Genomic DNA, 23,175 nt, shown 5'->3' on the forward strand with positions numbered 1-23,175 from the left:
GTTACCCTTAACACAGCCTAATGCAGGCGATGAGGAGTTTGTCAGAGAACTGTTGCTGGCACAGGAAAACATGCTGCTAAACTTGATTATGTCTGCTGGGAGTTTTGAGTCTCACCCAAACTGGGATAAGTGCCTCAAGCATTTTTTTTTTTTTGCTTGCGTGACTGAAAAAAAAACAACAACAAAAAAGTGCCCAGTCCCCCAGTCTTAGTTAGCACCTAATTAAGGAAAGCTAACATAACCCAGGTGACCGTAACTCAGCACTGCCTGTATTCAGAAGTAAAAGTCATAATCATCTGGAAAGCTTTTATTGTGAAACAGCTACAATGTCATTCAGCAGCTCCTTGTTGTGATGCTTTGTGCTCTAAATAGACAGACATCTCTGGCTTAACACTATGGTGGCCTGTGTTATATTTAGATATACAGGGAAAACCTGGTTTTAATTATGTCAAGGGAAAACCTTGTAGGTCTGTGCAGTGCCTTTTTAATGATCAGTGTGGCTGTTTTTAGCATCGTCACTATCATTACAGTGTCCTGGTCTATTTTTGTAAGTGCTTGAAGGGTACCACCAGCCAAAATAGCTCCTCTTCTGTCTCTTTCAAGTCCATATTTAGCTACATTCAGCACATTCAACATGTGCTTTTAGTGCAATGCAACTGAAAGTAGCCCCCTGGTCAAGTGCAGCAACACAAAAAGGTCTATGAGTGAGTGAAAAGTATGCATTTTGTAGGCAAGAAGTTGTAGCTTGATGCTAAATGACTGAAAATGGAACCCTGTCATGGCCATTGTAAATGAATGGCCACTGATTGCACTACAGCCAAGAATAGCTGAGGTTTAATGATCCTTCCTCATTAATGCAGGTTCTTTGTGCTTTAGTGAATTCTGATTACTTATACATGGATCACAACTGCTTCCAATTACTAGCACTCTTTCTGGCATGACATGCTGACCTGTGGTTTATAGTTTAAAGTCCAGTCTCATAAACAAAAAAAGAAAGAAAAAATGAAAGTGAAAATGAAAATGAAATTTTAGTAGTTACATTTGTTTAAAAATGTTTTCTTTTTTTACAGTCATAAATCATGCAAGGCTATTGTCATACTCACATATCTTAGAAATGTCATTTTACATTAGAAAAAGTAAGAGTTTAAATATACCTTGGTCTCTTAGGGTTCTTAGGTTCTCTAAATAAGATGAGTAATAATAGCTTAAAGCAAGCATGATGGTCCCTATTTCCACCCATACATACATGCACAACCAAGATAAACTATACAATTCAGATATCTGAATTTAGATATCTGCCAAAACCAATACTATACTGATACCAGCACTCCTTTTTTGCTTGATTACGACCATTATTATTATTATTATTATTATTATTATTATTATTATTATTATTATTATTAGTAGTAGTAGTAGTAGTAGTAGTAGTAGTAGTACTGAGATTACATGAGGCTGAAACAGAATTTCAGTCTGGAAAGCTTATGTAGATTGTGTAATGTAACTGTAGCTGTACAGTTATGGCTTGTGACATTCACATGAGAAGCTCATAGATGCCCCATTATTTGCAGAAATTTTTATGTTCCAAAATGAAAATGTTACTTTTTGTAGGTGTTTGCTCAATAGCTCAAATGAACAGCTGAATAACACTTTCAACACATCACAGAATATTTACAAATCCTACATGCAACAACATGTAGTGCTATGGAATTTAGATTATAACGCGGGTTGAAGAGGTGAGTTTGACATCCGATGAATACCTTACATTAATAAGAGGCCCCAGTACCAATATTGGATCAGATTGGTACTATCTCTAGAGGCAAGATAGTATTATTTCCTATTTTAAAAGAGGTTTTAAATTCAGCGTCTGAAACATGAGACAAAGCAGGACTGTTACACAGGGAGAAGAGAAATGGATACAGGATAATAACAAATGAGTGAACAGAGTATGTGTATGTGTAGAGCATACAGATTTTAGTGTGTGTTTGACTTACAACAGTCATAGGATTTATGACCCTTTGTATCTCAGAAGCGGAGCAACTGGTTTAACATCCAGAAGAGTAATGAGGTCTGGGGTGTATGGTTATTTTGCACAGGATTTATACATTGAAGACACCATATGGATGAAATTAGCTGATTAATTTATCTTGCTTTCAGGAATATCACATTGTTTTTATAGACTAGATATTTGACTGCTAACATGACATTGGCTAGATGTAAGAAATGTCCAGAAACGAAACTAAATGCAGCTTTATCAGACATAGGAAATTTATTTTCTTGTGTTTAGTTGCGGACGTCTTCTGTTACTCTGCTGCAAATGTGGACTGTCCATTGTTCCAACTGAAAGACCAGTTGTCCAACAAAGGTCAATTGCTCTGAAAATACACAGTCTCCCTGCAGTTTTTAGATAGGGTTAGGGTTAGAGTTAGCCTATATCCAGCAACTATGGTCACAGGGGCACACACCAGCTGAGGTAAAACTATTCTGTTTTATTCTGACATTGGGAAATTGTTTGCAACAGTAAAAGTGCTGAGTCAGGACAGCACCGGTAGTCAAAGTCAAAAGTTGGTAGTTTCAAGTTGGCATTCCTGACTTCCAATTTAAATGTGCCCCGGTGCATCTGCTCAGGGAAACATGGATGCCGGCAACAAAGTGATGTTTGTGGTGTGTTTCTGTTATGTATGAAAAATCCATGAACATCACAAGCATCACTACAGCCACTGATTAGCACACGTTAAAAGAGACATGAGAAGGTGAGTACTACAGGTTTGCAGAGACTTCCATCAAGCGCAAATCAACTGAATGGAAATGTAAATAACAACTACAAAGTTGTTATATCACTTTCCATGACAAACCCCCCCCCCAAAAAAAAAAAATCCAAAACACTACATATATTAAAAATTGATAAAAAGGTAATTCTGCTGTGTGTTCACTGTGTGCACTGCCATATTGCTGTGACGTCAGGTGTGTTTATATCGGTGAACATGGGCTAGATGGATCTTGCTTGAATGACCGTTCCATTGCACTTTAACGTGTTGGAAGTCATTTTTTCCAGTACAGTGGACTGCAGCATAACAGCAGGGAGAATTTGTATTTTCAAAGCAGTGGACCCTTTTCACGGCAGCCATTTTGATATGAATTAGTAGGGTAAACACAGATGTTACCAATGATACTAATTAAAGTTCAAACAGTTGGCTCAATATTACGCTAAATGAAGTGAGACCTCAACAGACCTTTTTAAGGGCAGCCATATTGTTGGGTAAACACAGGTGTTTCTTTTGATATTAATTAAGGCTCCATTCAGTTCGTGTCAATCACAGTCAGGGTGCTGCTGTTTTGCATGTTGGCTCACTGGAAAGGCACTACTACACAAAAGGGAAGGGGACCTTAATTGATATCATTAATAAGACTTCCCTTCAATATGGCTGCTGTGAACAAGATCTATTAACCTTTAGAGCAGTGATTTTTTTTTTTTTTTTTTTTTGGTCAAATGGGCTCTCAGACTAGTGGGGCATTTTTTGGAATATTGGGGAACAATGCCACCCTGAAAGCTTATGTTTTGTACGTTACTTCTTTGACTGTTCTGTCTGTTGAGATGCTTGTTCTTCACTGTGAGCTGGCAGATGTGTGGAGATCTGCCTTCTCTGTTCTACTGAGCCTCTACATCCAGTCACGATACAAGAAGTTGATCCATGGAGAGGAATAATGCCATGAATCTTATGAAAAGTTCAAAATCCTTTCACATATTCACTCAGTCTTTCCAGTCACCCAGTGGCTGCTCAATGTGGCAACCCACTGAGAACTCATTATGTAAAATCAATTCCTTTCAACACGTATCCCATGCCAAGCAACCCCCAGTGCTCCAGCTTCCGGCAAATGTGGGCATCAGCTACCAAACGAACAGATCCATCGTTTTGTGTGATGAGCGCACACATTCATATGCTGACACATACTGCACACCATCTGCAATGCTGCTCCGGCATTACCAGATGTAACAGAGCGGAAGTGGATTTATATGAGATATCACAGGTTATATGTATATGCTAAAGCGAAATAAACTCAGTCTTATAATTCTATTTTGAGTGTTATCAGTGGTATGAGTTTTGCTGCAGTTTTTTGGCTGGAGGCAACACGAGGGCAGTCAAATGAAAAACTTTACATAATGTTTTTCCAAACATGCCCCACAAAGCCATTGGCCCTGCACAATGTGGTTATTCAAATTCTAATGAGAGATTTGGAGGAGAATGAATCTTTCCCAGATTTCTTTCTCAGCTAAGAGGAAGAAAGTCCTCTGTTAAGGCTATAATCTATCATCATATTCTCATTTATTACTTTCCATTATTCCCAACTGATCTCTGACTGGAGTCAGCTGCTGTCATTCATATAGAGTCTTTGGTGTACAGTCACTGCAGCTGTGAAAAATCTCCAGCAACAGAAGGGGTGTGCAAAAGACTGACATGACTGTCATAACCATAATATGATGCCTGTCATGAACATGAAGGAGTCTTTATGAATGTTTATGACTGCTGTCATTTGGTGTTATTTTTAATGCAACCTTGACATTGTTTGAGATGTCTTTTTTATGACAACTTGACATTAATCAAGACAACATGACTTATAATAAACATGCCATAGCAGGCCTAATTATCAAACTTAAAGAAATAATTTAGCTTTATATGTTAATATTACATTAAACTGTCATATGTGGTTGGTTTTAAAACTGGCTGTCATGAAACCATTGTAACAATATTGTGAAGATTTTCCTCAACTGCAGTACATACAATGTTTGAATTTCAGGTCAGTTTGACAACACAGAATATGCTGCTAACTGTAGCTGCCTTTAACTGGTTAGCTCAGCTAGCTGTGCAGCTAGCGGTCTGATTAGCTGACTCAGTCCTGCAGTGCCAGGGGCCAAACCTGGCAATAGAACCACCTCGGTACTGTATTCCCTATTGTCAAACTGCCCTTAAAACATTTAATGACATCCTTAAAGCCTGCTATGGCATGTATATGACAGGTTATGTTGTATTGGATAATGCCAACTTGTTATAACAAAGACATCTCAAACAAATTTGTATTAAAAATGACATAATTGACATAATGACATTAAATGACAATAGTCATATTCATGGCAGTTGTCATGTCATGGTTATGATGGTGTCATGGTAGTCTTATGCACACCCCTTCAAATCTCCTTTATCATGAAACAATAAACCTACAGATACATCATCTACCTCCCCAAAGCCATTAATTACATTGTAATGTATTGATTACTATATATTGATTTTTAAACAACAATAACTTCTCTTGGTTTGAATAGATTAACTTTTTACATAGTATCGTTACATTACTGAAATATTACTCAACTATATCTGTTGTCAGATGATGGTTTCACTGATTTTTCAAGTGTGACTCAGTAGGGTAAATTTCTGTCCTTTTAGGTTTCTTTTAGGGGAAAGCATGTACACATGGTTTTCTCGAAAAGAACAAATCCAACTGCTGTTTTGAAAATGTCATTGTAGTTTTCTCATTCTGATTTTTTTTCTCTCATTTGTTTCCTCCAGTTCTGCCATCCTCTCCCCTCAGGGACAGTTTGATCTTGTCTCAGGAGGGTTTTTCTCAAAACTTTTTAACTTTGGTAAACTCAGTGAAGTTGCTTTTCTTTCTTTCCCTCTCCCAGCTCTCCTTTCTGCCGGCGGCGCCCCCCCTGCTGTTGAGGCTGTGGTATGAGCCTATGTGGCAGGAAGGCGCTGACGTTGCTGAGCAGCGTGTTCGCTGTTTGCGCCCTGGGCCTGTTGGGGATTGCCGTGAGCACCGACTACTGGCTCTACCTGGAGGAGGGCGTCATCCTTCCCCTGAACCAGAGCACCGAGATACGCATGTCTCTCCACTCTGGCCTCTGGAGGGTTTGCTTCTTGGCTGGTGAGTCATTATGAAGTCTGAAACATATAGATGAAACATTTTTATCCCTCACTACTCAAGGCATGGTTAATCTGACGTATCTATCTCATTCTAGTCAGGACTTCAGATCTACCAGTATTCAGCTCAGAGACAGAGCTTTATGAGCAATTGGATAGTGACTAATAATTTGATTATTATCAGTGGTAAATGCTGATTTGCAAAACTTAACAGTGACATTTTAGATGTATAGATATAACTACAAATGTACAAAGATACTGTATAATTATTCATGAAGCAAGCTCCACAGTCAGTCTGACCATGCAGTTGCAAACTCCCACTGAAGGATAAAATACAAAATGAAGGTCCAGATTCACCATGACTCCCATGCAAATGCAAATACAACAGCTTGGTCAGTGATACTGTCCTTCAATTTATGATGCTATAGGCATGCTTCTAGCCTCCCTCTAGCATTGATATACCATTGGTCAGGTGAAGTAGCATAAAGATCGAGAAGGTCCACGTATGGATGAGGTGGGGTGGATGGATGACCAGGGTTTGTGTCCTATGTGAAACCCAAAGTTATCTTTGTTACATAACATATATATGTTAACTTATGTAACTAATATTTTGACCCATGATCTTTCCCTAAACCTTATGAAATGAATTTTGGGCCTTTATTTTGAAAGTCAACATGGACTTGTGTATTTATTACACAGAACCTTGCACATGCAAAACTGACACTAGAAGGGTACCTACCCTGGTGAAAAGTCAATATGCTAAGTATATGAAATTTTAGGAGTGCACTTGAAGTCAGTGAAGTGTATTATTTTGGAGCAACTCATTTTGTACTAAGTATATGCTAAAGAGGACCAACTGTATGCTTCAAGATACACCTAAATATATATATGGCTGTATATGTATTAATATACATGCTTGATTAATGAAATTAAAGTTTACCTTGTATGTGCTACTTTTTCAAAGTACACTGAAGTACAGCTTTAAATAAACTTGTACTGAAGTCCACTTATGTAAGCATATTTTAATACACTTCAAATGAAGTGAAATTTATGTACACTTTAATAAAGAATACTAATTATGTATTACAAATGACGTGAAATTGACTACACTTTTCAAAAATAAACTAAATACTACTGTAAGTATTTGTAATTTAATTTAGTTTTTAAAAGTGTAAAAATGTACTATTTACAGTACACTTTTTGTAAGTATGCTGTACACTTTAAGTGTTGCACCACTCATACTAGTTTATTTTTTGTACATGGCAGTTGATCTTCATGACATCTATTTTGAAGCACACATTTGAAGAGCACACTTTGAATACACTTTAAATTAAGCAAAAAAACAAAGAAAAAAACTTGTACTTGTACACTTGTATACTTGTAATGACTTTTTTATTCTTAAATTATACTTCTAATACGCTAGTAGTGTGAAGGGTATAGGGCCACTGACCAAGTTGTGTATGGAATGAGTTGGGAATGAGACCATGTTACTCCTTCAGCACTGTTCGAGTTTGAGTTGAGTTCTGTTCTACACAAAGCTTTTGTGAATCTGGGCCTCATTATAGTTTTCTGTATGATGAGTATTACACATGCACAGTCACCTGTGTTTCTTTCCGCTCTCTTTCCTCCTCTTTAACCACAAGTCTGCAGAAAGTCTTTGCTTAGTGTTTGGATATTTGAGCATGAATATTTTAACTTTGCCTTAACCTCTGTGCAGCAATACAACCAGTACATTTCCTTTCATGTCTGATTTCCACCCTTGAATTCTAGGGTGCATCCTTGAAAGTATTTTTATTCCAGTTGACAGATTGGCTGGATGTCTTTCCTCATGACTTACCCAGTGGCTGACTTTTATTCTTTGGCACCAGAGGCACCTTGGTTTGATGCGGAAAACCCTCAGTTCCTTGATTGCTGTTTCTTTCCCCTTCTATCTGGCCTGCATCTCTTTTCCACCATAGCACTACACATGAAAAACAGCTTTTGTATTTCCACAGTGCATGCTAAAACACCTTTTGGCCTTTCAAATTATTGTTCCTCCCCAGCTCCATCACAAAGGCATGCTTGGAGGTCTTGATTGGAAGAAGCACTAACGGTTAGATTTTATTCTTTTCTTAGAGAAACAACTCTCCAGACAAGTGTTGCCTCAGAGTAAACCAGGTATTATCTTTTGCTCTTACCTTTCGCTCCCTCTGGTAATGGCAACAGTTAATTGTATCAATATGCCGTCTTGATCTTGTTGGATGTGAACTGTAGACGAGGTCACACTTAATTTTACAGTACACTAACATCATGAGATCTAACAAGCTGTACTTTGTATCAAGTGGAAGTAAAATGGAATGCAAATAATGTGTTCTTTATTAGACAGTATTAGACCCTTTATTATCCCCACCAGGCATAAGCGATCATGTAATTGCTTCCGTGTGTGTGTGATCACTGGACTTGCAGCTTGTCCACTGTTATTCTTGAATACTGCTACTACCACTACTACTGGGCCAATTACCCTATTTTTTTTTGTGCTCATTCATGTCTGAATGCTCAAGGACTTCTGTGATTACGAATTCTTAAAAAACCCTGAAAAACTTTTTTTTTGTTTAATGATTTTTATGCTTTTATGTTTTCGTGGCCACTGGCATTATGTTTTCAGGTCATTCCACTTATGTGACCATGATATCTCAAGAACATCTTGAGGAAATTTCTTCAAACTTAGCTCAATTGTTCACTTGGACTCAAGGATGAACAGATTCAATTTGGGTGCCAGAGGTCAAAGGTCAAGATCACTGTGACCTCACTAAACACATTTTTGGCCATAACTCAAGAATTAATTTACTAATTGACATTTTACATCCAAGGTCAAAGGTCAACTTCACAGTGACATCATAATGTTCAGCTCTCTAGCAGTCCTCTGTACTAAAATAGTAAAAGAAGTCTCTAAGTGAAAACATTATTTACTGGAATCACACATTTTTATTTATTTCACTAAAAGGTACAGGTCAATGTAGTGCTAGGAGCTATTAAATTTCTTTAAAGTTTTTTACTACGTTAAGTCTGGACAGACATGGATGTAAACTGTAGATTGACTGGTTGGTGGAGACCTAAAACTGTGTGGCGGTAATTCTATTTTTGGACGACTCTATTATATATGACCATTGACAGCTGATTTCTCACTGTTCTTGATCAGCCACTAGCGAGTGCTAGTGATCAACAACTGCTTCAATTTGAAATCGTGTTTCAGCTCGGGACAACATATGTGGAGGTCATGTTAATATTGGTGGAACTTTACAAATCTGGCATCTGGCAGTTGTGGTGGCATTGCAGTAGGTGCTTCATAATCTGTTGCCTGTCTGTGAGCTGCATTCTACTGAGTGCAATCTTCTAGACTTTATTAAAGGGTTATTAGGAACACATTAGAATCTGTGTCCCTGATTACCCTCTAAAGTCTAATAAGGGTCTAATAAAGGGTCTAAAACTCTCTAATAAAGATCATTATTTCTAGTTTTTGTCTAATTTGATGTTGTTACATCTTGTTAGTGTACTAAAATCTATGTGTGCTGTCATTTATCTGTTTGGATCATTTGGAAAGTTGGACCAAAAAAGTGGCATTTTTTTTTCTAATTTATCCTGCAATATTATTCCATATACTGTTGAACTGTTCCATTAACCCCCATGACCTGCCCTGTCCTGTTTCAGGGTTAATCATTCAGTCACAGCAAATATGTAGGCAATCCAGCTGTGATTAGGTAACAGATGTTTTTTTTCCTGCCATGTAGCGGGACATTGCTACAGTATAATTGGACTAATGGTCCAGTGTTTGTTTTAGGGTCAATTGAGTGGCCTTATTGCCCACTTAACTGTTCTGGTTTGACCCAGAAACAATTACTGTACACTGTTGCGCTGTGTTGTTATGCTAGAGAATGTGAACGAGGTTGTGTGGTGTTTTGGCTGGTATTGATGTTGGTTCGAGTTCATTGGGTGTTAGCTGTTTGGTTCCAGCGCAAGTTCATATAGGGGACCTCTACCCATACAGCCAGCATTTACATTGTGAGTGCTGTAAATCATGTTCGATATAGGGCACTGGACCGCTTACGTATTGTAGACTGCAAGAGTAATTGCAACAGTAGGCATGGAATGACTGTTTCTTGTTTGTGATTTTTAAAAGCATAATTTTCTCTTCACACAATTACACTTCTAGCTTTGCTGTCTTGGTCTACAGTAACTGTGAAGCGACATTGTTAAGATCACATTTGCATAATGTTTTATTTATTTTCATCTATTCCAGGATAAATGTTTTTCATTGCAAGTGTGGAATAGCAGCATTACTTCAGTCCTTCAAGACTGACTGAATCTGAGGCTTTAAGTCTGCTGTGTGAAAGCATAATCAACATCTTCTGTTATAGTCATTATCTCCCTCTGTTGCAGTTACATTTGGATGGATTGAGAATTACGGTTGTCATTGTTTAGATATAAAAAAAATAATAAGGACCACAGACTTTCCCTTCCTTGTGAGAATGTTCTCCATTTAGTGGCATTAAATTCTGACACTATGCCAAAAGCAAAAGTGAAATAAAAAGCAAGTGTGTGGGAGAGGTAAATGACAGGATTGTGACTGCCTGCATACCCTTTACATCTTTATTACACAATCCTTGATGCTTCTTGTTCTCTTGTTTATTTCGACTCTTGAACATCTCTTGATTTAAATAACAGGGTTTCTGACAGGAAGCTGTTTATCCAACATGGTAAACCACCAGGACTGTGACTCATCTCATCTCATGATTGATTTATAGTCACCAAATGATAGGCCAAACAAACAATAGAGACTCTTATTAAATACAAATCAGCAGTTCATGATAAAAACAGGCCCGGGTCAATGTTTTATTTATTGAAACTGCATTTGCTTTATGATGTTTGCAGACACTGTCTTTTCAGGCAAGCTGACCAGACTCCACTATAAAACACTTAAAACCATGAATGCTTCCTGTAAGCAGTGCTTATACCAGGAACTCCATATTGAAAACAAGCATGATAAGATATATCCTTATATAACATGTGATGGAAACCAGCAAACAACTGCTTGATATATTAAAAGTGACATGTATGTTTCCCTAAAAGTCCCTAAAAGCACATGTCCTTTTCCATAGAGTCTGCCATGTTGCATCGCCATAGCCCAGAACAGATAAAACCAAACACTGACTGTAGATAAGGGTTGTGTCCAGAAGAGAACCCTAGATTTGGGAAACTCTTGGACATGTGCACTTGATTCAGCACAGTAGTGACTCTGCAATGACAGAGATGCTTCCGGAGCCACTTCTGAATATTCTTGTCTCACCAAGTTTGAAGCGCATCAGCAGTCATACAAGGTTAAGACCAAAAAATAATTTTATTGTAATGTCTGAATTACTTTGCTGTTTGCTATTTATTTATACTGTTTTGGTGTGAGTAGCAGAGATATCTGCTGAAGAGATTTCTGCTGTTTCTGCAATATAATGGAACTAGATGGCAGTAGTCCTGTGGTGCTCAAATACAGCTTTTCGTACTTTGAGAAACATGAGCCAAGTGACAGTTAGTCCCATTATATTTGAGAAGCTCTGCAGCTAAATTTTTGATTTGGGGACGAACTGTCACTTTAAAGTACTTTACATTTGTATTCTGAACACTTTACATCTTCTTAGACTACATAAAGACAAATATAAGCAATAGTCGGCTGTATAGCTACAAAACAAAAAAGAACATTTACAAATCATGCTGTTGTAGGCTACCTGGCTATTTTATAAGGTACACCGTTCATTTATATAACCATTAATTTAATTAATATAATTTACATAATTCATTGATAAATAAGTCATAAAAGTCAACTATTTTTTATGGTGGACATGTAAAAGAGACTTGTCTACAACCTGAGGAAAGGCATGCACAATGAAGAAACAGCATGTACAAATGTCACAAGAGTTTCCTTCCAGACAAGACCCTAGACACAGCCTTTTGCATTTTGTTTAGCAGCCAATGTAGATTCTCCAACATGCTTGGAAGGGGAGAGTAGACAAGGTGTTTGCAATCGGAAACCTCACCACTAGATGCTAGTAAATCCTACAAACTGCTCCTTTAATTTCATAAGAAACACAGACTTTCTTTAAATCCTCAAAAATAAACCGTCTCCACTATAATCATAATGCCTAATGGTTGCATTAAATGTTTTATGTCTATTCTTATACAGATATGTTTCAGACCTAACCTGAACTAAACCTCAGTATGTACTGTTCCAGCCTGCGTTATCAACACGTAACATATACTATGAAAGCTAATTACATATGCAGCACCACAAAATATCACCTAATCCAACACATCATAGTGTGTGGGGTTAATGAAGTGCTGATAAAGACATCAGTTGCAGAAGTGTGTATTTGTGTGCCAGTGTGTTTTGGTGCCAGACTTTATACTGTATGTGTCAAAGTGATAAAGATAGGGGAAGGGAAGGTGCTAAAATCTAATGCAGGGTGTTCCTTGATCCTTGTACAAATACTGACAGCAGAACTGAGTATTGTGTCTCCCTGTCCTTTGTTCCAGGGGATGAAAAAGGCCGATGTTTTACCATAGAGTATGTGATGCCCACCACTGTCCAGATGACCTCTGAGTCCACTGTCAGTGTCCTGAGTAAGTAACTGTTCACACTCAAATATTACATTAGCTGATAATAACGCTTCAATTTTGTCAAACTATTCAGGGCTGTCCACACCAAGATCTAGAACTATAGAATTATCTTTTTAAAAATTGTTCTAAGTGGAGTCAACTACACAGTTATATAGCTGCAGTCTGAACTCTGCCATCCACTTGAGATAAAATAATTTTTAAAATAACATTTTTACAGTTGGTGTGTTCCTTTTTAAATAGTTTATTTTACTATACTTTATTTATGTGTGTAGCATGTAGGTGCTCAAAAGTAGCTATTTACTTTGGTCTTCTGTCAGACAGACATTATTTGGTGCAGCACTTTTTTCCTTTTCCTTCTCTGAACTCTAATGGGTGATTAACAGGATACAATGGTGCCAATATGGGTATACAACATTACAGCAGAGAACAAAACGTGCAATCTTAGAACCTGCAGAAGATAACAAGAGAGGAAATCCAGTTTTAACAAATTAAAAGGTGTGATTTGTAAATGCTCAGGGATCTGTGTAAGTTGTACTTTATTGTGAACGTGTGTTCCCATCTTCCATGTAGTCAAACAAAGTTGGCCATGTTCACAGATAGGAAGCTAGATGAGTGGTGTTATCGTTGTTGTTGCACATGCACTAAGATTCTCAAAAGTATTAATATTTTAATACTTTTTCATTACCACTCATTTAAAATGATGAAACATCTGTTAATTATAGTATCAAATGTACCAAAGCTATATGAAGAAAGCATTTAAAATGCTCATTCAAGACATCAGATCAGTTCAGTCTTTATTGTCTTGTCTAACATTCAGCAGGTTTTTAATTTAAAAAAATGTATTTTCTTCTTTTCATGGTATCGAACGTATTTGTCAACCTTGAGACCTCAAAAATTGGGAGGACTTTGAAACCAAAGTGGGGTATCTGGAGGTCTTCCCCCATAAAAACTGAGTCTCAAAGTGTAACGAGTTCAACCAGGAGGACCAAAAAACGCAGAGTTTAGTACAGAGTGCAGAAAACGCAGAGGAGAGCAGTTCAAAAAGGATATTTAATAAACCAAAGACCAAAAACAAAACTTACATGAGTGACAAGTGAGAGTTCAAAATCTAGGCTGGGGAAGAAGAAATCCAAAAAATCCATACGGGGGGAATCAAAAATACAAGCAAACCAAACACCAGAGAACACCGACAAAACACAAGGCAAGACGAGTGAATGAACCAACAAAATAAAGAGGACAAGACACAGGATTAAATACACTAGGGAGGGGGAGGAAAAAAAGACACAGGTGAGGGCAGTCAAAGACAGGTGAAAATAATTACCGAACACAAAGGGCGGGAAAACAGACAAAGACAGGAAGTAAAAACAGGACACACGAGGGAGGACCAGAAACTACCAAAATAAAACAGGAAATAAACCAACAAAATCCAACACTGTGACACAAAGATCTTGTTTCCCGCATTCTGGTGGCTTATAAAAAATGATAAATGGCAAAATAATACAGTACACATTTTTGGGAAACACATGCCTGCAGATGACCTTCAACTGACAATTAATAGCTGGAATGGGATCAGAGCATTTAGCATTACCTAGTCCAGTTTTTAAGTTTGATTACAGTGACCCTAACTCTAACCCTGACAAGACACACAAATCTCAAGAGGGTTGAGGAGGTGGAGGAGGATAGGATTTGGATTTGCGTGCTGTTTTTTAAGTCTTCACTAATATTGTGTCAAAGTTTATAATTCTGGTATCATGACAACTCTCTTGGACACTCTCACTTCTTCCACTGGGTGGAACTGGAGGGATGATCTGGACTCCCAGCGTATCATGCCCTCTCAGTGAACCGCCTCCTTGGCAGGTGAAAGAAGAAGTGGTAGCACCATGTGTCACAGAGGGAACACATGTCTGTCTGCAGCCCTTTCCAGGCCAATGCTTCTGTAGTGTTACTCTTGACAGGGACTGCAATGCGTATTAAGCATCTTATGCCAAGTCGTCACATACATGACAAGCCTGACCTGGGTTCAAGTCATGTTACTTGAATCCACACCTCTGCACTATGAGGCAGCTATGTGGTGTGTGCTATTCCTGACCCAAACCCCAAGGCCTCAGGATTAGAGCCAGATGTGTATGAAAAATTGAAGGGTGGAATTTTCATTTTATAGAGACCCCCTGCAGGAGAAACACGCATGGATACACAAAAGTACTGGTACTCTTCAGACAAGCAGTCAGGACTGCAGAAAGTGATGCTGTCAAGACAGCCACTCAGATCCCATCTCCCTCGTGTCTTCAAGCTGCAGTTCAGAGATGGTCATAGTACAGCAAAGGTAAACTAGTTAATCATCGTTGGTTGATCACCTAGCCCACTGCTCCTAATTCTAGGATGGGTTAAATGCAGACACTGAATCTGTCTTCATAATTGATGATAATGTATAATGTCACAATAAAGTTGGCCTTTACCTTTACCTTTATGTTGATCTATAGAGCAGTAACTCCAGAAAAGCTGAAGTTGAGAAAATTGTTAAGTCTTAAAGCTGTAATATAGCTCAGGTGTTATTCCCTCTTGTTTTTTTGCACTTATTTTACAAAAACAACATAACAATAATCACATTATAATTAATATAGGAAATTAATTTACACCTTAATACCCTTAAATAATTGATGTTGAAGTATATTGACAACACCAAATTGTAAATTCTACAAGTCAAAAACTAACATGTCAGTTACTGCCATTCTGCTAAGCTAAGGTCAGGCTACTTTACTATTTAGCTAGCCCTGTAGTTTAGCCGTGACTGGAGGCATTATGTTTGCAAATTGTCTCTCCGTCCAACCCTTTGTTGTGAATGCAACATCTCAAAAACACCTTGAAGGAATTTCTTCCAACATGGAACAAATGTCCACTTGGACTCAAGAATGAACTGGTTGTCAAAGATCAAAAGTCAACATGATCTCAACTGTCCCATTCTCATGAATGCAATATCTCAGCAACACCTGAAAGAAATGTATTCAAATTTGGCACAAATGTCTACTTGGATGCAAGAGTTAAGTGATTAGATTATAATGATCAAAAGTCAAGAACACTCATGACCTCATGACCATCCCATTCCTGTGAACCCAATATCTCAAAAACACCTTGTGGGAATTTCTTCAAACTGGGCACAAATGTCTTCTTGGACTCAAGGATGAAAAGATTAGAATTTAGAGGTCAAAGGTCAAAGTCACTGTTATCTCACAAACACATTTTTGGCCATAACAATTCATACGCATATTATGACAAAAATGGCACACGTCTGATATGATAAAATAATGAGGTGATGATATTTCATACTCACAAAGGTCAATGGTCATTTTCACTGTGACATCATAATGTTCAGCTCTCTATGATTCCTCTGTCCTCCTCTTCCTCCTATATTTATCAATTTCAGTTATGGAGTGTTAGCCAAGGTTAGCTGTGGCTGTCATTCACTCGCTTTAGCAGGATTTGGCTGTCTTTCTTAACTTAGCTGTGAAGCTGGTTTGATTCTTAGCTGTGTTTTGTTTTAACAGCACAATCATTATTCTCTTAAGTACCATACTAGAGAAGAAAGAGACAAACAAGAAAGAAGTGGAAGATAGAACAACTGATATAAAGATGTGACAGAAAAATGAATGTGAAAGAAGCATGAGAAAGAAATCATTCTCTGAACGGGCAGGAAGGATTTACATAGACAGGGATAATAAGAGTTAATTGATTTCTTTCTAAAATGGAGATGAATGTTAGAATCCTGAAAATAATAATGCCGCTGAAAAGTGTTTGTGCCAAAGATAAAAGTATGCTTACAAGCACATGGGCAAAAATAAGTTAACATATAGTACGCATTAGTTGTAACTCTATTTCAGATGGGGGGGATGGAAAAATAGTAAATGCACACAGCACAAAAAGTTAATACAGGACTTGTCCAGTCACATTAGGCCACATGGCTTTGATGTATTGATATACTGTATGATAGCAGAGTTCCTCTGTCACGCTGACACATTAACATGTTTTTGCTGCCACTGAATCTTTTTTTATAGTCACAAGTGAAGCTTTTCCTAATATTTTCTCCTTTATTTCCAGACACAACACAAATACAGAAAGATTTACTTTCACTTTGTTTTTTTTATTTTAACCAGAACTTATATTGTGTAGTTGAGTATCTAATAGGCAAGGTTCCCACGCAGTCCTAACTTTTCCCAACTAATTAAATAACCAGTTCCATTAAGGTTATGGCCTCAGACATCTGGTCCACTTAGCTGGAAGGGTAACATTTTGTGTAATGGAGAACACAATGGGGCTCTGGAAAGAAGTATCACAGAATTACTTTACTTCTGGGAGATACTGTACCATTTGCTCACAGTGGGGAGGTCCAGCTCCATCTTAATATAAATAAGAGACCATGTCCTAAACCCATAAAACCCATGACAGGCGAGCCTCAGTGGAAAACCACATGCTGCTAGTCTAAGAGGAAAAACTTCCATTAGAAGTTTCAGAAAGTCACCGTGGAAAATGTACAAAACAAAGAAAAAAAACATAAGGTTTGCATTAGAACAAAGCATGTGGTAAAAACCACTGTATAATCAGCACCTCACAGATCAAATTCAGTGAAAGTCCAGGTTTCTAATTTAGTCCCAAACAAACTGATGAGTTTTTCTCATCTTCTTCCAGAGATGATCCGTTCTGCCACACCCTTCCCTCTGGTCAGCCTCTTCTTCATGTTCATTGGTTTTGTACTCAGTAACATCGGCCACATCCGACCCCATCGTACCATCCTGGCCTTCGTCTCTGGAATCTTCTTCATCCTGTCAGGTACTTGATTTGCACATTCAGTTTAATACTACATATCAGTGTTTCTCAAAGTTTGTTCATCATGTACCACCTCAGAAAATGTCTGACTGACATTTATGACTGATATATACAGCATTGTAGGCTTACTCTATTCAGCTACAGACAGTTCAAGCACAAGGCAGATTTATTTCAAATAAGAAGATTATTTATTGTTGACTGTTGCCATCACAGATTAGCTAATAACTAATCACGGATGACATATGCATGAAAGTGACTATGTAGCAGGCCAATATTACAGGAAAGGACAACATTTTTTTTAAATTACATTTCAATGACCTTATCTTTTAAGCATTTTCATTTTATACTTTGTAGTAATTTGATATGTTTTTAAATTGATTTATTTTATCTTTAAAAATTTAGGAGACACCTCAGTTTACCACTAGAGGGAGCTCAAATACCACCAGTGCTACTAGTCGTATAGTTTATGAATCTTGGCTAGATCACCTCATTCTGGGGAAGGAAAAGTAAACTATTGTTTTAATAAAGATTTCAGGGGAAAACTGGTCTCTTTCCATCATTCTATGAGCAACCGTGATTTTATGCTGTGCCCTTGCTATGAGTCTGCAGACAAAGACGTTGGTTACCTTGCTGAGGAATTGGAGGTGTGCAGTCTGTTGCCTACACCTCTTCATCTAACAGCTCACTGATTGTTCCGTTTCTCCTTGCAATATTTCAAACTCATCTGCTGTCAAAAAATGCTGAAAATGACCGTTGTCTTGTTTTGTAGATACATTGTCGATGAATGATATTAGCTAGTTCTAATCTCACTAACAAACAATTACATTGCAATCGCAACCTATTTAAAATTGATTTCCTGTGACTACTTCATAATAATGAGATCCATATTATTATTAATATCAGCTAAGTGATATATTGGTCTGGCTCTACATAATAAAAGTCAGTATGTGCTTCGATAGTTAAATGCTTTTAATGTAAAGCTGCAGCAGCAGAAAATGTTTGGTTTGTGTTAGTGGAGATCCCATAGGCAGATATCTGTTTGTAGTAATTACTTTAGCAATAACATGTTAGCATGTTTCTTTTTCTTCCGGGAATGCCACCACAGACCATTAGTTTATAATTCTGCTATTATTTACATATTGCAACACTTTTATCAATGGACCATGGACTCAAGTCAGTAGTAGTAGTGCAGTAGGGACTGCCACTTTAATACAAAAAAACACTTACAAACACTTATTATTTATGGCATCAAGAGTGATACCAGTCTTATACTGTCAGTAAATATTTTTTTAAACTGACGTCATAGTCATTTGAGTTTTACTTTACTTTCTTTCTATCTATCTTAAATTGTCTTTGTCTACCTCCCACAGGTCTTTCTCTGGTAGTTGGTCTGGTGTTGTACATCTCCAACATTAATGATGAAATGTTGAACAGAACCAAAACTAATGAGGCCTACTTCAGCTACAAGTATGGCTGGTCATTTGCCTTCGCTGCCATCTCCTTCCTGCTTACTGAGGTAACTTTCACAAGCATGCATCAAAACTACTCCTCCAAACATTCTTTCTTACCTACTTAATGTTCTCTCTCATCCTAAAATCAGTCTTCTTTGTGTGACAGATATAATCCTTTTTTTTTTTTTACAAAAACACCAGGATATAAATGCATTAAACTTTTGGTGTTTGGATCTTTTAGCATCTTCATTTTGCTAAATCTGTTCCTTCGGATTTGAACAGCTGTAGGATATTGTGCTGTGGGAATAATCATCATGACACATTATAATTTAGGGATAATAAGCTATGATTCATATGTTGAATCAGTTTCTTTTGTGGATAATTGATCCTGCCTTTCAACCAAGCAGTGAAGATCTGCAAGTTGCTTTTGATGCTGTTAGTCATTCACAATAATCAGCTGTCACAATGACAGGAAATCCTTTTTCTGGAAGGTTCTGCCCTGTGTGAACTTAAGTTGACAATGATCTCATTTAAAGAACAATAATAAAAACCGACAAAAAAAAAAAAAAGAAAAACATCATACAGATACAGCACACTTGCATGGACGTTTGACTAAGCCATGATTCAATTATTCACTTTAGGGGGTTGATTTTTGCTAATTTCTAATCATCAAATATAATAAGGGCACATTTCTTGTTCGTTTGACAGCAATCTGCAATTATATATTTTGTGCAATTCATGAAATAATTCACTTTGAAGGGATAGTTTGGATTGTTTGAAGTGGGGTTATACGAGGTACTCACCAGACTCCACTGGCAAAAACATTTTACCTTGCAGAAAACAGGACTTGATGTTCTACTGCCGCCTCAATCGATTAGGTTTTTGTGTGTGTGTTATTGTGTGATGTCATGTTTTAAAGTGTTAGTTCAGATTCACCAAAGTCACATGATAACATAAACTAACTAACAGATTGAGGCAGCAGCAAACCAGCAACTCCTGTGCTCTGTGAGGAGTCTGGTGGCTTTGGAAAGAGCGATATTTAGCGTATAAAGCAGTATGTTGGAGAAGGCTTATGATGGTTAGGGTTGGTACCGACAGAATTACATCAATGCTACCATGTACCAATTTATGTTAAATCAATCACCGCCAAATTTAGATACCTGGGAGCACATCTGGGTGAGAGCAATAGAGAGTATAGAGAAGAAGAGGAGGAGAGAGTGACACTACAGCAAGTAACAGCAGCTTGTTAAAGTCTAAGCAGAGTGAGTGAGTGACTTTTCAAAACTCTACACAGACAACACTCACTGCAGTGTTTGTAATGTGACACGCAAAGCTGGCATGGGCAACATGCCTAACTAAACACAAAATCTACATCTACATCTAAAGCTGTCTTTTTTTTAAATTTAAATGACATTTCTGTCATTACAGAGAGAGTAAAGTACCACAAAAATTTTTAGGTGGATCTTTTTTAAGTGCTTTTGAAGTATTTGCTGCTGACCCACCACAGCAGTGCAGTATTTAGAGCTTCCATATCCATAGTCCTGTTTGCTACTCCAAACTGGGGTCATGCAAACCGCATATAACCTGACGTAAAGTTAAACAGCACATTACTGAGTTTCTGCACTCTGGTGCCTGGCCAAACTGTGGGCCGACTATCTACTGTAGGTAATACACTGACTATGGATGAGTACCTCATACAACCCCACTTCAAAAAACCTAAATTACTCCTTCAAAGTGAATTATTTCATGAACTGCACAAAATATATAATTGCAGATTACTGTCAACTGAACGGGAAATGTGCCCTTATTATATTTGATGATTAATAATTTTTGCCCTGTAACCATCAGCAAAAATCAACCCCCTAAAGTGAACACTTGAATCATGGCTTAGTCCAATGAGTTCATGCATGCATGCGTGTGCTTTTTCTGTATGAACTTTTATTTTTGAAAATAATTGCCTTTAACAATGAAGGACACCAGCTCATAATGGTCACCATGAAAACTGTATGCCTAGTTTTCATTTGGCTTTGCTTTCCGTTTAAGATGTTTTCATTAACAACACCTTCAAAATGCTGCAGAATCTAATAGATAATTAAAAGCAGGTAAATTTGAACTATACAGAAAAAAGAAATAAGAACACAGTATTAGGACTAAACAAAAGTAAACTTTATGTCTCCCCTAGACGGCAGGCGTCATGTCAGTGTACCTGTTCATGAAGCGCTACACAGCAGAGGAAATGTACCGGCCCCACCAGGGCTTCTACCGGCCTCGACTCAGCAACTGCTCAGACTACTCTGGCCAGTTCCTCCATCCAGACGCCTGGGCCGGACGCGGTCGCAGCCCCTCCTCCATCTCCTCTGAAGCCTCCCTGCAGATGAACTCCTCCAACTACCCTGCTCTCCTCAAGTGTCCAGAGTATGAACAAATGTCCTCCTCGCCTTGCTGAGGCAGAGGATGAGTGGTTGCGTTAGCACCATAGCGGTCATTTTGATCTGACTGGATTTTGGCATAAAATTGTCCAATAATTTGATGTTATCCAGCTTGAATCACTTCCTTCTTCAAGTGTCCTGACTATAACCTGATTCTCTCCGCCCTCCCTACTGCCGATTTTTTTATTTACACCTTTTGGTTCTGTGGGGAGCAAATCTTAAGTTGAAGGTTAGCCAGTTCACTTTATTCTCAGCTGACCTGCCTTATTTCAGGGACAGCTGTTAGAAGATGAGAGAGGAAAGTTGTACTTGTCTTTGCTTTTTCTCTATCTTTTAGTGATAGGTGACTAAAAATCTGCTGATCTGACTGAGGGTGAGGTCATCTGAGAGGAGCAGCTTCAGTAGCTTCAACCTTCTGTGAGCTAGTTCACTATTTGCCTGTAGTACTGCCACAACCCTGATAGCTTTTTGACAGGATAACACGCTGCACATCAGCAGACATGGAGAGTATAATAGGGACAAGAACTGGGTGGGCAACTTTATGCAATAGATGTTTTCAGCAACACGAGAATGTGTGCTTTCAGCCAGAGAGCGGAAACTAATCAGCAAAATCACTGAGATGTAGAGGAAACTAGCTTAAAATAATAAATCAATCAAATCAATTTGATCATACGATTATTGCTCAAATTGTGCAGACTTTAGATTTGCTGTGGCAGTGTGAACAAGCACGTTTCACTCACATCCTCTGTTGTCACTTCTCCTGTGCACAAAACGGCTTTTTGTTGTATTATCCTGTAGGTGTTCTCATGCACATCACAACTTGATTATTTGAAGTCACGTGCAAGAACTCAGCTTGAACTTTCTCATGTTCAAGCACAGAGCTCATGAAACACATGATGAATGTGAAATTCAAGTAGATCATTTTATTGACATTTTATGATCAAAGTGTTTGACTCAGAACAGGCTGGGAGAGGGTTTGTGACAGATGGAATTTGACCTTCACCTCTTATGTCACCTTTTCAGTATTACTCTATCAAATGTGACTTTTAAACAATTAGTAAGTCACACTGACTTTCAGTTAACAGACAGAAATCTTTTGCAGAGAAGCCGATAATTATTCTGTAGCCACGGGTGTTTCCTAAACTTTTATAGAAGGCTTCTTCTTTCTTGTCAAGCCCTCCAGCTTCATTTGTTTTCTTTCAGCAGTTTAAGTATTCACACCAAAGGAAAGGTTTGTATTATAAGCTGCTAGTCCAGACATATGAGATGCATTCTATATATTAATGGTGATATAAACTTTGAGTGTATTATTGTATATTCTTGTAAATGAATCGGACAAAAAATGCTTTGTTTGCTCTCATAATATTAATAACAATACAGGACAGCTTTACATCAGTGTTTCAGTCAATACAGATGTAAATAAACCTTTTATATTCTCAGAGAACCTATGATTCCTGTATACAGTGGTTGTCAAACATTTAAAGACAAACATAAATAAATAAAACATTTTAAGAAGAGAAGGCCAAAAGGGAATAAGATGTGTAGTTTCTAATGGAGAATGTGAATTAGTCAGATGGTTGAAAGACTATTTTGGTATGGAGCCATTGTGAATGTAAGATTTGCTAAAGGGATTTCTGCTAAATGAGATTTTTTTTTTTTTTTTTGCATATAAAGAAATACCTCTCCTATAGAGATCTATAAACCCAAATTCTAGATACATATTTTTCTAATTTACCCCCTAATGATGACATAATACTCTTAGATGTTTGACAAATAAACTGCAGTCCTCAGTGTGCCAAGGGAGAAGCTGTACCCAGGTTAAGTGGCTTAAGGTTAAGTATTGAATATATACATTTCATGCAGCATTAAGTGTGAGTAAACATATTACGGAAAAACATTTTGTCTTGTGCAATAATTTTA

The 23,175-nt window shown here is 37.7% G+C and overlaps 1 protein-coding gene across 2 annotated transcripts in view; it reads left to right on the forward strand.

The window, feature by feature from the left end:
* The window catches only part of LOC146330908 (voltage-dependent calcium channel gamma-5 subunit), a 37,487-nt gene extending 14,770 nt beyond the window's left edge, over positions 1–22,717 (forward strand). Inside the window, exons 2-7 of one of the 2 annotated variants that reach the window (XM_084714376.1) lie at positions 5,678–5,919; positions 8,031–8,072; positions 12,474–12,560; positions 17,238–17,378; positions 18,746–18,891; positions 21,009–22,717. In XM_084714376.1, coding sequence (XP_084570502.1) covers positions 5,724–5,919; positions 8,031–8,072; positions 12,474–12,560; positions 17,238–17,378; positions 18,746–18,891; positions 21,009–21,272 — 876 coding nt within the window. In that variant the 5' untranslated portion in view covers positions 5,678–5,723 and the 3' untranslated portion in view covers positions 21,273–22,717. The remainder of the gene's footprint in view (positions 1–5,677; positions 5,920–8,030; positions 8,073–12,473; positions 12,561–17,237; positions 17,379–18,745; positions 18,892–21,008) is intronic. The other variant, XM_084714375.1, reaches the window with a different exon arrangement.
* The last annotated feature ends 458 nt before the right edge of the window (positions 22,718–23,175 follow it).

The sequence above is a fragment of the Lutjanus erythropterus genome, chromosome 3 (genome assembly GCF_056507025.1).
Source record: "Lutjanus erythropterus isolate fLutEry1 chromosome 3, fLutEry1.hap2, whole genome shotgun sequence".
Taxonomy (NCBI): domain Eukaryota; kingdom Metazoa; phylum Chordata; class Actinopteri; order Lutjaniformes; family Lutjanidae; genus Lutjanus; species Lutjanus erythropterus.